Raw genomic sequence first — 15,131 nt, 5'->3', positions numbered from 1 at the left:
TCAAATCCCTCCAAATGCTTTTTATTGAGAAGTTTTCGTTTTTCTATACAAGTTAATATTAAAGGGTGAGCTTGAACAGGAAAAGGCAGAACAACTGGAGAAAAAAACCCTCTGATTTCTCTACAGAGGAAAAACATTTGCATAGACAACTCTGACCTCTGCTTCTGCTTACTCCACATCTGTTCCCTGATGACACTCCATCTATATAATTGGCACAAATTACATGGGCTGAAATGGGAGTGAGAGAAAGAATATAAGTGGGCTTTCATAATTTTGATAAGATGACTTCTCTTGGTATCTCTTCTGCTTCTGCTGGGTATTTCTGCTGCATCTTTACCACTGAATCTGCCAATCAACTTTTCTGCATAGCCTCCTAAAACACAGTGAGATCTAATGAACTGAAACATTAAACTGGGAAAAGGGAAAAAAACTTTTGACCTCAATCAAACACACCCATCTTCTTTAAGATTAAAATAAACTGAAACACATCTAGGGTCAAAAGCAGGTAAAGCAGAAAAGAAGACTGTAATAACAGGCACAGCGGAACACTACCAAGCCTAAGGTAGCTACTATAAAGAAATTTCCCTCTTCACTCAGAACTGCCTCTCCATTTCAGCACCGTGCCTTGCTGCACGCAATAAACCAGAGCCATGTCTTCGGACGCTGAGATGGCCATCTTTGGGGAGGCTGCTCCTTACCTCCGAAAGTCAGAGAAGGAGAGAATTGAGGCCCAGAACAAACCTTTTGATGCCAAGTCATCTGTCTTTGTGGTACATGCAAAGGAGTCCTATGTGAAGAGCACTATCACAAGCAGGGAATCAGGCAAAGTCACTGTCAAGACTGAAGGGGGAGAGGTGGGTAAAATGCAAAATTTAGAAACAGCAGTACATACCCATGCTGGCTATTAGTTGACATGCATGTACCTTCCTTCCCTCTGACAGACCCTGACCGTGAAAGAAGATCAAATCTTCTCCATGAACCCTCCCAAGTATGACAAAATCGAGGACATGGCCATGATGACCCACCTGCACGAACCCGCTGTGCTGTACAACCTCAAAGAGCGTTACGCAGCCTGGATGATCTACGTAAGTGGCAGCAGCAGCTTCCTCTGGGCAGCCTCAGGAGCTGCTGGGCCAGGCTCAGGGGAAGCCAAGGTGCTGTGTCCCTTCCTTGCAGACCTACTCGGGTCTCTTCTGTGTCACTGTCAACCCCTACAAGTGGCTGCCGGTGTACAACCCCGAGGTGGTGTTGGCCTACCGAGGCAAGAAGCGCCAGGAGGCCCCTCCACACATCTTCTCCATCTCTGACAACGCCTATCAGTTCATGCTGACTGGTGAGTGGCTCTCCTCATTGAGAGGAGTCTCAATAAAACCTGTCATGAAAAATTAAATAGGATTATATGGCTAATTTTGCTTCTGCCTTTTTCATTCCTTTCTTTCTCTGTGCTATTGAGTTCCAAAGTGTTACCCATGATCAGGATTCCTTTGTCATGGGCCTTTAATCTCTCTTTCTCCAGTTCTGTAAAAGTAGTCTGTGTAGCAGAAAGTTAAAACAATTTACTATATACAGGAGAAGGAAAAAAGTGTAGAGTGGTACAGAGAAGCAGAATATAGCTCTTCAATGGTTTTCAGTGCCCATGGCAAAGCATTGTAGAATAACAGAACGTTTTGGGTTGGAAGGGATCTTTAAAAATGCCATGGGCCTTCCCTATGATATTTGGAGGGACATCTCTGAATATCTTTCAAGGAAAGAGTGCAATTGCAAACTGCTTTGCAAGGAACTGAAGTGGAAAAAAAAGACTTAAGAGTAAATAAATGAAAATAATGCAGGTGTTTTTCTTGTCATTACTTAAATTAATTTTCAGTATTTTTAAGTTCTTCATTTACAAAGTCTACTTGTTTCTGCCTTGTTCGCAGATCGGGAGAACCAGTCCATCCTGATCACGTACGTACACCCCCTGCGCGGGTCCCTGCGGGGCTGCCCGCTGCCAGGGCACCTCCTGCCTGACCACGCACCCTCTGCTTCTCTCTTGGCTTTGGTAGCGGAGAATCCGGGGCCGGGAAGACTGTGAACACCAAGCGTGTCATCCAGTACTTTGCAACAATTGCAGCCAGCGGAGACAAGAAAAAGGAGGAGCAGACCTCAGGCAAAATGCAGGTGAGGTGCCAGGGCTAGAAACCTGCAACAACTCAATTTCTTGATGAACTAGATCATGACAAGAAGATATCTGTTCTAGGGGACACTTGAGGATCAAATCATCAGTGCCAACCCACTGCTGGAGGCCTTTGGAAATGCCAAGACCGTGAGGAACGACAACTCCTCACGCTTTGTGAGTCCTTACTTATCACAACTGTCAATACCAATTTGAATATTCTTGCTGTGCTGATGGGTAAAATAAGTGTCAATTGACTTTCCTGCTGCTTTCAGGGTAAATTCATCAGAATCCATTTTGGTGCCACAGGCAAATTGGCTTCTGCTGACATTGAAACATGTAAGACACCCTTCTGCCTGATCCCTCTTCCCTGCAGTCTTCCCCACTTCTTGTGCTTGACTGTGCCTACCCTCCTTGCCAGATCTGCTGGAGAAGTCCAGAGTCACTTTCCAGCTCAAGGCGGAAAGGAGCTACCACATCTTTTATCAGATCATGTCCAACAAAAAGCCAGAGCTAATTGGTAGGAAACATCACTAAGTCCTCCATGTAGAAGTCATGGAAAAACTTTGAATTTCTTTCTATGTTGATTGCATTTGACCTGGCTCTGTTTTGTCCTTCTTTCAGAAATGTTACTGATCACCACCAACCCCTATGACTACCTGTATGTGAGTCAAGGTGAGATCACAGTTCCCAGCATTAACGACCAGGAAGAGCTGATGGCCACCGACGTGAGTAGTAGCAGAAGCTTTCTCACGTGAAGTTTCATTTCTCTGACCTTTAACAGCTGGGGTACTCACCTTAACAACTCTTTTGTCAGAGTGCCATTGACATCCTGGGCTTCAGTGCTGATGAGAAAACAGCCATCTACAAGCTGACAGGGGCTGTCATGCACTACGGGAACCTGAAGTTCAAGCAGAAACAACGAGAGGAGCAGGCAGAGCCTGATGGCACCGAAGGTACCAGCACAACCTATCCCAGAGCATGGGAGATAGTGAGCACTCACTGAGCTGAAGGCACCAACTGACGGTCAGAATGATTGACTCAGCCTGTGCATTTCCCCAGTGCCAATACTGTAGAAAAGCAGTGGGTCCTAGCCAGAGAACTTCTCTAGAGGAACTCAAATCAGATTATTTTGAATAATGAAGATTGTAAGGTGCAGTGTCTCCCAAGGAGCTCTGCAGTTATTATCTATCCCTTTTTAATCTATACTAATAATTTGGTTTTTTACTGGAACTGCCCTTTTATATATGTTTTAAAGGAACAGTGATGTCTACCTTAACAACTGATTGTTTTGATGTTTAGTTGCTGACAAGGCTGCCTACCTGATGGGTCTGAACTCAGCAGACCTGCTCAAGGCCCTCTGCTACCCCCGAGTCAAGGTGGGGAATGAATACGTCACCAAGGGCCAAACTGTGCAACAGGTAACATCAACCCCCTGTTTTAAGGATAGGTTCTTTGGACTTTCTCTTTTGTCCTGCATGGTAACTACACTTTCTGTTTTACATTTCAGGTATACAATTCAGTGGGTGCCCTGGCAAAGGCAGTGTTTGAAAAAATGTTCCTGTGGATGGTTGTTCGTATCAACCAACAGCTGGACACGAAGCAGCCCAGGCAGTACTTCATTGGTGTCCTGGACATTGCTGGCTTTGAGATCTTTGATGTAAGGAGCAGAGGTTTATTAGCATGCTGGCACATGATTTGAAATCAACATTTGTTAATGTTGGATATAGTGTTGTGGATTCTCCTGTAACCAAATTAACACAGTCTAGTAGATATCAAAGCTGGCAAAATCTGAGTTATTAAAATTATCTAAGCTTCTAGAGTCATAAATATGTGGATAAAGTTCATATTGACAAACACTGACAGAAATTCCAAACTTCTGGATCAAATAAGATGGAGCACTTACAGATAATCCATTGTTGTTACAAATAGGCAACACTGTTCTTTACCCCTAACTTTCTTAATTCACATTCATAATAATCTCCATTTGCAATTGTGCAGTTCAACAGCCTGGAGCAGCTGTGCATCAACTTCACCAATGAGAAACTGCAACAGTTCTTCAACCACCACATGTTCGTGCTGGAGCAGGAGGAGTACAAGAAGGAGGGGATTGAATGGGAGTTCATTGACTTTGGGATGGACCTGGCTGCCTGCATTGAGCTCATTGAGAAGGTATTTCTGTAATTCACAATGTCAGGTATTTTCAGAAATGCATTCATTTTATATATATATTTTTTTAATGCAGCTTGAAATGGTAGATATACTGCAGATACATCCGTTTGTATTGTTTTATGATTTGCTGAGCAGAACAGTCCCTGAGAGCAGTAATATTGTCTCACTCAGGAAGTTATTTCATCTCTGAGTCTTTCTGCCTTTGCACCTTGTCCTCCCTCATTCCTTGTGCTTCCAGCCCATGGGCATTTTCTCCATCCTGGAAGAGGAGTGCATGTTCCCCAAGGCAACTGACACCTCTTTCAAGAACAAGCTCTATGACCAGCACCTGGGCAAGTCCAACAACTTCCAGAAGCCCAAGCCTGGCAAAGGCAAGGCTGAGGCCCACTTCTCCCTGGTGCACTATGCTGGCACAGTGGACTACAACATCACTGGGTGGCTTGACAAGAACAAGGACCCTCTGAATGAAACTGTTGTGGGGTTGTATCAGAAGTCATCCCTGAAGACACTTGCTTTACTCTTTGCCTCTGCTGGAGGAGAGGCAGGTCAGTTCTCTGAAATTCAAATTTCCATGTTTATTTAACATGTTTATTCTGGCTCTACCTGAGCCATGAATATCAGCTCTTTTTCTTTTCCATGTTTCATTCTTAATATGACTGCTATATATGAAAAGACTTGATCTTTACAAGTTGTAAAACTATCATTTTTTTCTCTCTTTTTTTTTTGGCGTTCTTCAGAGGCTAGCGGTGGTGGTGGTGGTGGCAAGAAGGGAGGCAAGAAGAAGGGTTCTTCTTTCCAGACTGTCTCAGCACTTTTCAGGGTGAGTACCAAATTCATTCTTTCTACTTATTTCCTGGTTTGATTTTTTTGGTTTGTTTTGAGTTGAAGATCATAAAACCTCAGTCTAGCTGCGATAAGGTCATTTAACTGCAGCTGTTAATGTTTTTATGTATCAAGAATAATTGTTTGGTAATTCATAAATGAGCTGACAGCAAGTCAGTTGAGGCCAGCTGACGAACATATAGATACATCCCCCATCTAGTTAAAACACATTGCAAAGTTTTGTGACTTTCTCCTGCTCAAGAGTGAACGACAAAAGAAAATTCACATTTAAAATGTCTACAGATGGGAATTACAAATATGTTAATGATTTTACAAGATTTTTCTCATATCTGAAAGTGTAACTGAGGATGTACTATTTGTTAATTAAAAACCTTTATTCATGAAACCACAGGAGAATCTCAACAAGCTGATGACCAACCTGCGGAGCACTCACCCCCATTTTGTGCGCTGCATCATCCCCAATGAGTCTAAAACACCTGGTAAGAACCCCAAGCAGAAATAAGAAACGGTCGATGCAGCCATTATTCTCTATGTTTTATGATGAATTATTAAATAATTGCCTTATTGCTTAGGTGCCATGGAGCACGAGCTGGTGCTGCACCAGCTGCGCTGTAACGGCGTGCTGGAAGGGATCAGGATCTGCAGGAAAGGGTTCCCCAGCAGAATTCTCTATGCTGATTTCAAACAGAGGTCAGTTTCCTTTCTGATTTCCATTCTGTCTTTCCTGATGACTTTCCTGCTAACTATTTTATCATTTGGGGATATTTTTTAACACTAGCTCTTTCTGGCTATAACGAGAAGAAAAAGAAATGTTGAGGTGTATTCCAAAAGTAACATATATGGCTAGGAAAAGAAAAATGGTTGAGAAATGAAGAGTGTCAGGTGTCCTTGCTGACTGCAGGGACATCTGAGCTTGGAAGCACAGTAGAGCTGCAGAAACCAGTGATTACAAGATTAATAAATGCAGTTTGCGATTGGTAGTAGCAGGTTCTCAAGTAAAAATTACAAACCATGAGTTCCTTGGCCATTGCATCAGCTGCAAATTTCAGAGGAAGAGGTTTATCTCCAGTACAGAGGGTATCAAAGTGGCAATGCTCCTCTCAAGCAATTTTTCACAGCACAGTTTTACTAAAAGGATATGGATTGAACTCACTGGAAATCAATGTCTTCTTCATTGTGGCTGGGCCCCTAAAGACTGGAAATTTTCCTTAAATTTTGTTACTGAGTTAAGAGTTCATCAGAAGGGTATCTCTAAACAAGAGATGAAATTCCAACTTCCTCAGCATGGTTCTGCTGCAAACACTGCTCTTGGTTTCAGTGAACAGAACATTCTTATGACTGGACATTGTCTTCCTCCTATTTCCTCCAATTCCACAGATACAAGGTGCTTAATGCCAGTGCCATCCCTGAGGGACAGTTCATCGATAGCAAGAAGGCTTCTGAGAAGCTCCTTGGGTCAATCGATGTGGACCACACCCAGTACAAATTTGGACACACCAAGGTACCAACCCCTCCATTCACTGCCTGCCTGGGCTTTGCTCTCTCTACCTGACAGTGATGTGCTGCAACATTGCCTCTCTTAAGGTGTTCTTCAAAGCTGGGCTGCTGGGACTCCTGGAAGAGATGAGGGATGAGAAGCTGGCACAGCTCATCACCCGCACCCAGGCCAGGTGCAGGGGCTTCCTGATGAGGGTGGAGTACCAGAGAATGGTGGAGCGCAGGTACACCTTCCTCTTCTTCAGTTAAAGAGTCACTCTGCTTGGGGGGAAGAGTTGATACTCATCAGACTGAGAATAATCATTGTACTTTTTAATTATGCCTCAGGGAATCCATCTTCTGCATCCAGTACAACGTCCGTTCATTCATGAATGTCAAACACTGGCCATGGATGAAGCTGTTCTTCAAGATCAAGCCCTTGCTGAAGAGTGCAGAGTCTGAGAAGGAGATGGCCAACATGAAGGGAGAGTTTGAGAAAACCAAGGAAGAGCTTGCAAAGTCTGAGGCAAAGCGGAAGGAGCTGGAGGAGAAAATGGCCTCTCTAATGCAGGAGAAAAATGACCTGCAGCTCCAAGTGCAATCTGTAAGTATAATTTTTATATTTCTTCTAGGTACCCTTATGGCACATAACTCTCATAACTCACATAACTTCTCAGACAATAAATTGTCTGTGAAAATATTTTAATATCTATAATGGAAGGTAGAATTCAGAACACTCAGTGTCACCATTATAATAGGAGGTTCTAGCTTGGGAATGACTCTTGAACCATGTATGCCCATAGGTCTGTTTCACCAGGCTCATAATATAACACCCAATGGAGTCACTGGAGATTTAGAATTTACAGTAAACAGAGTCTGTGGAGCAATTCATCCAACAAATTACTCTGATATCAGTCAGTTGCCCAAAGACATCTATGCCATTCTATATGATACGTGTTATGTCACCTGTCTTTCTAAAACCACTTTTCCAGGAGGACATAAAAACCCTCTGCATTCTGTCACAACCTATATGTACCGCCTAAGTCCATTGGGAGATCATGGGATTGGTTAATATTTAAACATTACCTTGTGTCTTTAGATGTTTGCCACAGAGATTCAAAATGAAGCTAGGTTCAAATTAAAAACTCTGATTACACCTAATCTATATATCAACTTATCTCACTCAAAAAAATTTTTATTCAAAGTCAGTCTTGCCAAGAAAAGCTTATAAAAATATAAAGAAAAAAAAATCTCTACCCATTTATATACAGTACTTAACTTTCAGAAAAAGTAAATTTCTCTATTCAGAATCTTTGCAAACAGTTGTGATTAGGAAACAAATCTATGTTTCTCTAATAGGAAGCAGATGCTTTGGCTGATGCTGAGGAAAGGTGTGACCAACTCATCAAAACCAAAATACAACTGGAAGCCAAAATTAAAGAGGTGACTGAAAGGGCTGAGGATGAAGAAGAAATTAATGCTGAACTGACAGCCAAGAAGAGGAAACTGGAGGATGAATGTTCAGAGCTGAAGAAAGATATTGATGACCTTGAGCTAACACTGGCCAAGGTGGAGAAGGAAAAACATGCCACTGAAAACAAGGTATGAGGTAGAACCTGCCACTTGTACTCCTGGAAATGGGCTGTGCGCTATTACAGGACTTCTCTATCTGCTTCCTTTATATATATTTGCTCCCTTCTTCTCAAAGGTGAAAAACCTGACTGAGGAGATGGCAGCCCTGGACGAGACCATTGCCAAGCTGACAAAAGAGAAGAAAGCCCTCCAAGAGGCACATCAGCAGACCCTGGATGACCTGCAGGCAGAGGAAGACAAAGTCAATACTCTGACCAAAGCCAAGACCAAGCTGGAACAGCAAGTGGATGATGTAAGCACACAGACATAGAGCAGGAACGGAACAGGTATGGAGCCTGACCTGGCTGGCAGAGGCCTGATGGTCTTGTTGTGTTCAGCTGGAAGGGTCCCTGGAGCAAGAGAAGAAACTGCGCATGGACCTGGAGAGAGCCAAGAGGAAACTGGAAGGAGACCTGAAGCTGGCCCAGGACAGCATCATGGATTTGGAGAATGATAAGCAGCAGCTGGATGAGAAACTGAAGAAGTAAGTGTGGCTCTGGGGCACCTGAGTGCTGGGCTGCAGCACTTTTCTCTTTTCTTTGAGCTCTAACATGGTTCACTTGTTCCAAAGGAAAGACTTTGAAATCAGCCAGATCCAGAGCAAAACTGAGGATGAACAGGCTCTGGGCATGCAACTTCAGAAGAAGATCAAGGAGCTGCAGGCAAGTGTCTGTTCCTTCCCCTGCCTTGCTCAGGCTCAGCTCAGGCAGGAGGAGGACACGGCTGTCAAGGGTCCCTGCTGTTCTGCAGGCCCGCATTGAGGAGCTGGAGGAGGAAATTGAGGCAGAGCGAACCTCTCGCGCTAAAGCAGAGAAGCATCGCGCTGACCTGTCCAGGGAGCTGGAGGAGATCAGCGAGCGCCTGGAGGAAGCAGGAGGGGCCACAGCAGCTCAGATTGATATGAACAAGAAGCGTGAGGCAGAATTCCAGAAGATGCGCCGTGACCTGGAAGAGGCCACGCTGCAGCACGAAGCCACGGCTGCCGCCCTGCGCAAGAAGCACGCGGACAGCACAGCTGAGCTGGGCGAGCAGATCGACAACCTGCAACGCGTGAAGCAGAAGCTGGAGAAGGAGAAAAGTGAGCTGAAGATGGAGATTGATGACTTGGCCAGTAACATGGAGTCAGTTTCCAAAGCCAAGGTACACAATTATTTTATTGGTTCATTCACCCAGTGGAATCCAACACAATCGTTGCTTCCCGGCTTCTTTAGATTGTGGATGGTTAACGCATCCCTTTCCATATGCTGAAACACAGGCCAACCTGGAGAAGATGTGCCGCACACTGGAAGATCAGCTGAGTGAGATTAAGTCGAAGGAAGAAGAACACCAGCGCATGATCAATGACCTCAATGCTCAAAGAGCTCGTCTGCAGACAGAGTCAGGTGAGACACCCACATCTACATGTGCAGATCAATAGTGTCTCGGAGTTATTGCAGAAATTACACTTCAGGGCATGTGGTCTTTTCGACACACTTTGTGTCACATCTACTGTGAAATACTTGAAATGGGATCATAAGTTTTGGCAGGAACTGAAAACCATCTGGTTTTACATTTCCAAATATTTGCAGTGTCACCGTAAATGGCGTTAAAACTGTTGCGTATCTGCACATTTTCTCAGGTGAATATTCACGTCAGGTGGAAGAGAAGGATGCTTTGGTTTCTCAGCTGTCAAGAGGCAAACAGGCTTTCACCCAACAGATTGAGGAACTCAAGAGGCATTTAGAGGAAGAGATAAAGGTGAGAAGACATTTTCCTAAATGTATTAAATCAACAAGATGAAAGGGACAAAAATAACCACTTAGATATTGGAGTACAAGTTTTCCCACGGGGCACTGCTTCTCTTGCCCTGCAGTCCATTCATTAATTCCTTGCAAATTTACACATCCTTCCCATCAGAGGTCTTTCTAAGACCTTCTCATTAAGGAGATTTGCCAGGATATTTCCCTTCATTTTCCCACTGTTTTTTATTTTTCTACCAAGGCCAAGAATGCCCTGGCCCACGCCCTGCAGTCCGCTCGCCACGACTGTGACTTGCTCCGGGAACAATATGAGGAGGAGCAGGAGGCCAAGGGGGAGCTGCAGCGAGCCCTGTCCAAGGCCAACGGTGAAGTGGCCCAGTGGAGAACCAAATATGAGACAGACGCGATTCAGCGCACGGAGGAGCTCGAGGAGGCCAAGTACGTGGAAAATGTGGAGAACGCTGGCAGATTAAGAATGGAAATTTGGGGAGCCCACTGTGACATTGTCAAGAAGAAGTCATTGTTCTCCTTTGGATGGGGTTACAAAGAGACAAAATATGACAGAAAGCAGGGATGCACTGGGGAAAAGCCGAAAGGTCCAGAATAGCAGAGAGAGGCCAGCAGAAAGGGACCTGCTGCAGGATTGCTCTAGAATTCAGACATGGAAATAGAGTGGCTGTCTGGGAGAAGTCTTACACCTCTCTGTGAATGTGGATCACACAGTACAAAGAGGCTAAGTTTACTCCTGTGAAAAACATGCTGCATCATGCCACAGTCTTACTTATGATTACTGTTTTCCAGGAAGAAGCTGGCCCAGCGCCTGCAGGATGCAGAGGAACATGTTGAGGCTGTCAATGCCAAATGTGCCTCCCTGGAAAAGACAAAGCAGAGGCTGCAGAATGAAGTGGAGGACCTGATGATTGATGTGGAGAGATCCAATGCTGCCTGTGCTGCTCTGGATAAGAAGCAGAAGAACTTTGACAAGGTCTTTTGGCCTCCAGCACCAGCACCCCTGGCCAGAGCATGGCTCCGTGATGGCCAGAGCCCTAGTCACACCCTGTTTCTCTTCAGATCCTGGCAGAATGGAAGCAGAAGTATGAGGAAACGCAGGCTGAGCTGGAGGCCTCGCAGAAGGAGTCGCGCTCTCTCAGCACGGAGCTGTTCAAGATGAAGAATGCCTATGAGGAGTCCTTGGACCACCTGGAAACAATGAAGCGGGAGAACAAGAACTTGCAGCGTAAGTCCCTGGGCCTCTGCTCCTCCCTGGCCTTTCTCACTATCAGCCATTACCACCATTGTTCATGGGTGTGTGCCTGCACGTCTGCAGAGATGCCTGTCACCTTGGTGGGACAGGGCCCTTCCCATTCTGTTCTGTGCCTGACCATGCCATTGATCTTTGTTCCCACAGAGGAGATTTCCGACCTCACGGAGCAGATTGCGGAGGGAGGAAAGGCAATTCATGAGCTGGAGAAAGTGAAGAAGCAGGTTGAGCAGGAGAAATCGGAACTGCAAGCCTCCCTGGAGGAAGCTGAGGTACATCACCATAATCACTGGTGTCTGCTGTAAATAAATGCGAAAATAGGGCTGAAAAGGCCTGGGTTGTCCTCTCTTCTGGCTGGGGAGTGCAGACAGCTGAGATCTCATGAAATATTTTACAATTCCCTAGAATGTAAGAAGAACTTTTTTTGATGTTGTCAATGTTTGTGTCCACTTGTGCAGGCCTCCCTGGAACATGAGGAGGGGAAGATCCTGCGCCTGCAGCTTGAGCTCAATCAAGTGAAGTCTGAGATTGACAGGAAGATAGCAGAGAAGGATGAGGAGATTGATCAGATGAAGAGAAACCACCTGCGAGTTGTGGACTCCATGCAGAGCACCCTGGATGCTGAGATCAGGAGCAGGAATGAAGCCCTGAGGCTGAAGAAGAAGATGGAGGGAGACCTGAATGAAATGGAGATCCAGCTGAGCCATGCCAACCGCCAGGCTGCAGAGGCACAGAAGAACCTGAGAAACACTCAGGCTGTGCTCAAGGTATGGCACAATGCTCTGATTTTTAACACAGATAAATGTTTTTCCTCTGTCACAACTCTTTCAGTTCTAAGTTGACGGGAAAATAGGAAATGCAAAAACAGAAAACACACACCTCCCAATCTGTCGCATCTCTCTTTCCAGGACACTCAGCTGCACTTGGATGATGCTGTCAGAGCACAGGATGACCTGAAGGAGCAGGTGGCCATGGTGGAGCGCAGAGCAAACCTGCTGCAGGCTGAAGTTGAGGAGCTTCGGGCAGCCCTGGAGCAGACGGAGCGGTCGAGAAAAGTGGCTGAGCAGGAGCTCCTGGATGCAAGTGAGAGAGTTCAGCTCCTCCATAGCCAGGTCAGTTAATAAACATAGTTAGGATTTATACTATTGTTGCATATGTGTAAATGAACTTAAGACTGGCAGAGCTGTATCAGTGTTTGGTTAAATGCCAGGGCTTTCACAGTAAATAAGAAGTAATAGGTGATAGATAATATTAAGACTTCCATTTCAGATGTAGATAGAGTATGAATTCCAGTAGACTACAGTATAGATACCTTAGCAAGTGCAGAGAAGTTTGTGAGGTTCTTACTCTTTTACTGGAGTTCAACAGCTTCACATTTCCATTTGAGACTTTAAAGGTAAAGGTAGGTTTACCATGAAGAAAATAGGACCGCACTAACTCTTTCATTAATGTAATTTAACAATGTCACTACAAGTATTCTGTAGAACCATCTCAAAATTTTGTGGTTGGTAGAGTGAAAATGGTAAGGAAAGCATTTTTTTATTTTTCAGTATAGATTCCTTCTTTGTTGTCTTTGAGAAAAAACTTCATAGAGGATGCTCATGAAATACCAAAGCACATCATACCTGAGAAATTAATAGCTACAACAGTAGTTCTCTTACAATCCAATGTGACCTGATGGCACAATCTATATTTAAAAAACACTTATGCTGTACTTGATATCACACCGTAAGCCTTCCAAAAAACCATCACGTTCATGCTCTTCAACAGAACACCAGCCTGATCAACACCAAGAAGAAGCTGGAGACGGACATTGCTCAAATCCAGGGTGAAATGGAGGATACCATCCAGGAAGCTCGCAATGCTGAGGAGAAGGCCAAGAAGGCCATCACTGATGTGAGTTGGACACTCCTGGCATTGCTGACAATCAATGTACTCTCCCCAAAATATCTCCAGGCACAAAATGGCTTTGACCCTTTGCTCTGATCAGGCAGCCATGATGGCAGAGGAGCTGAAGAAAGAGCAGGACACCAGTGCCCACCTGGAGAGGATGAAGAAGAACCTGGACCAGACAGTGAAGGACCTGCAGCACCGTCTGGAAGAGGCCGAGCAGCTGGCACTGAAGGGAGGCAAGAAGCAGATCCAGAAGCTGGAGGCCAGGGTGTGTAGGGCTGGGGCTGTGCCTGAGTGAGCGTGTCTCTCCTTGGAGAGCCATTGTCAGGGCAGCTGCAGGGATGGGCTTGTCCTTGCAGGTGCGGGAGCTGGAAGGGGAGGTTGATGCTGAGCAGAAGCGCAGCGCTGAAGCCGTGAAGGGCGTGCGCAAGTACGAGCGCAGGGTGAAGGAACTCACCTACCAGGTAAGGCAGGAGCTCTCCTGCTCTCCCAGGGCTTTCTCACAGCGAGTCACATTTTACCCACACCATCCCCAAGGGCAATTGTTAATCTCACGTGATGCAGAACCAATAATTGACTGCCTATTCTGTTTACCAACTGCTTTAGTCTGAGGAAGACAGGAAGAATGTCCTGAGGCTGCAGGATCTGGTGGACAAGCTGCAAATGAAAGTGAAATCCTACAAGAGACAAGCTGAGGAGGCTGTAAGTACCAGTTTCTCCAAACCAGACTTTCTTCTGGTGGAGGTGGAATTCTGCATTTACGTTTTCCTCTGTACAGCTTTTTGAAACCTCGTCTGTTTCGGTGCAACATGATGATATTTTGATACAATGGGGAATGTAGAATAAGACTTTCTTAGTTTGTGATGAAATATACTTCCCAACCCTATGTGTTTTGCTCATTTCCCACTCTATATCTTTGCTTATACCTTGCCCTCGAAGTCAGAAGGAGCTGTCAGCCTGTATATTCAGGACTATGACATGAACTCTGCCTAGCCCATGCTGTATATAATGTCTTATTGACATCCCAGTATTCTTTTCTCTTCTGACACACACAACACCCTGAGTAGCTTCTCATCTTGGTTTTGTATCTGCTCTGCTAGCCCAGCTGTGGCATTTGAATTTTTGTTTGCCCAGTTTTCTGGTAATAAACACACCCTGCCTGTTTTTTTCCCAACTCCCTCTGCTCTCACAGGAGGAGCTGTCCAACGTCAACCTCTCCAAGTTCCGCAAGATCCAGCACGAGCTGGAGGAAGCCGAGGAGCGCGCTGACATTGCAGAGTCACAGGTCAACAAGCTCCGAGCCAAGAGCCGTGAGATTCATAAGAAGATAGAAGAAGAGGAATGAGGCTCCCAAGACTAAAAAGTGACCTGAGGGCTGCATAAAATGTAGACCTCTGTGTTGCTTTCTTCAGTAATTATCATTTATGTCTAGGTAATAAAGACAGTAGAGACCCTTGCATATGAACAGCGACTATGATGTTTTATTTATTCTAGTATTCATTACTTTTGAAGTACATGTACGCAGTTCATCTTCACGTTTAAAAGTATATCAAATAGCAAAGCATTTTTACATTTGCATTTTTAAAATGCATGAAGAATGGTAATAATTATATTGATTTATTATTCCTCTTGCAATGATAAGTATGCATTTCTTTGATGGACTAGGGTTACACTCTTCCAAGTGATTTTCATCTTCTTAGGAAAAAGAAAATAATAGGAGTAAAAGGTCCTGAAGCATTTAGCATACACACACACACACATATGTATATATAATGAGATATATATATATTTTTTATTAATTGACAAATTTTGGTTAAGATTAAGAGTACAGGAAACTCAAATTTCATTCCAAGTTGTGACAAGCATACACACCAACATGGGGAGGAAGTAGCACCAAGAGATAACCCCACTCCCTTTCTCTGAAGTAATTCTATTTCATGTATAGCACACAATTATACCCATT

At 44.6% G+C, this 15,131-nt stretch overlaps 1 protein-coding gene across 1 annotated transcript; it reads left to right on the top strand.

Moving 5' to 3' along the window:
* The first annotated feature begins 650 nt into the window (after nt 1-650).
* Nucleotides 651-14,633, top strand: LOC135284214 (myosin-1B-like). Its single transcript, XM_064395615.1, has 38 exons — nt 651-854; nt 942-1,085; nt 1,177-1,333; nt 1,917-1,944; nt 2,043-2,157; nt 2,237-2,329; nt 2,428-2,491; nt 2,574-2,672; nt 2,777-2,880; nt 2,970-3,108; nt 3,455-3,573; nt 3,663-3,812; nt 4,154-4,324; nt 4,563-4,869; nt 5,062-5,144; nt 5,559-5,646; nt 5,740-5,857; nt 6,545-6,668; nt 6,752-6,888; nt 6,992-7,247; nt 8,003-8,245; nt 8,352-8,528; nt 8,614-8,759; nt 8,847-8,937; nt 9,026-9,415; nt 9,531-9,657; nt 9,894-10,012; nt 10,256-10,452; nt 10,816-10,999; nt 11,086-11,251; nt 11,423-11,547; nt 11,734-12,042; nt 12,184-12,387; nt 13,046-13,171; nt 13,266-13,436; nt 13,528-13,632; nt 13,775-13,870; nt 14,361-14,633. The coding sequence occupies exons 1-38, from the start codon at nt 651-653 to the stop codon at nt 14,511-14,513; spliced, it is 5,829 nt and encodes a 1,942-aa protein (XP_064251685.1). The 3' UTR covers nt 14,514-14,633.
* The last annotated feature ends 498 nt before the right edge of the window (nt 14,634-15,131 follow it).

The sequence above is a fragment of the Passer domesticus genome, chromosome 20, assembly GCF_036417665.1.
Source record: "Passer domesticus isolate bPasDom1 chromosome 20, bPasDom1.hap1, whole genome shotgun sequence".
Lineage (NCBI taxonomy): Eukaryota > Metazoa > Chordata > Aves > Passeriformes > Passeridae > Passer > Passer domesticus.
This window is presented reverse-complemented; position numbering and strand designations above follow the sequence as displayed.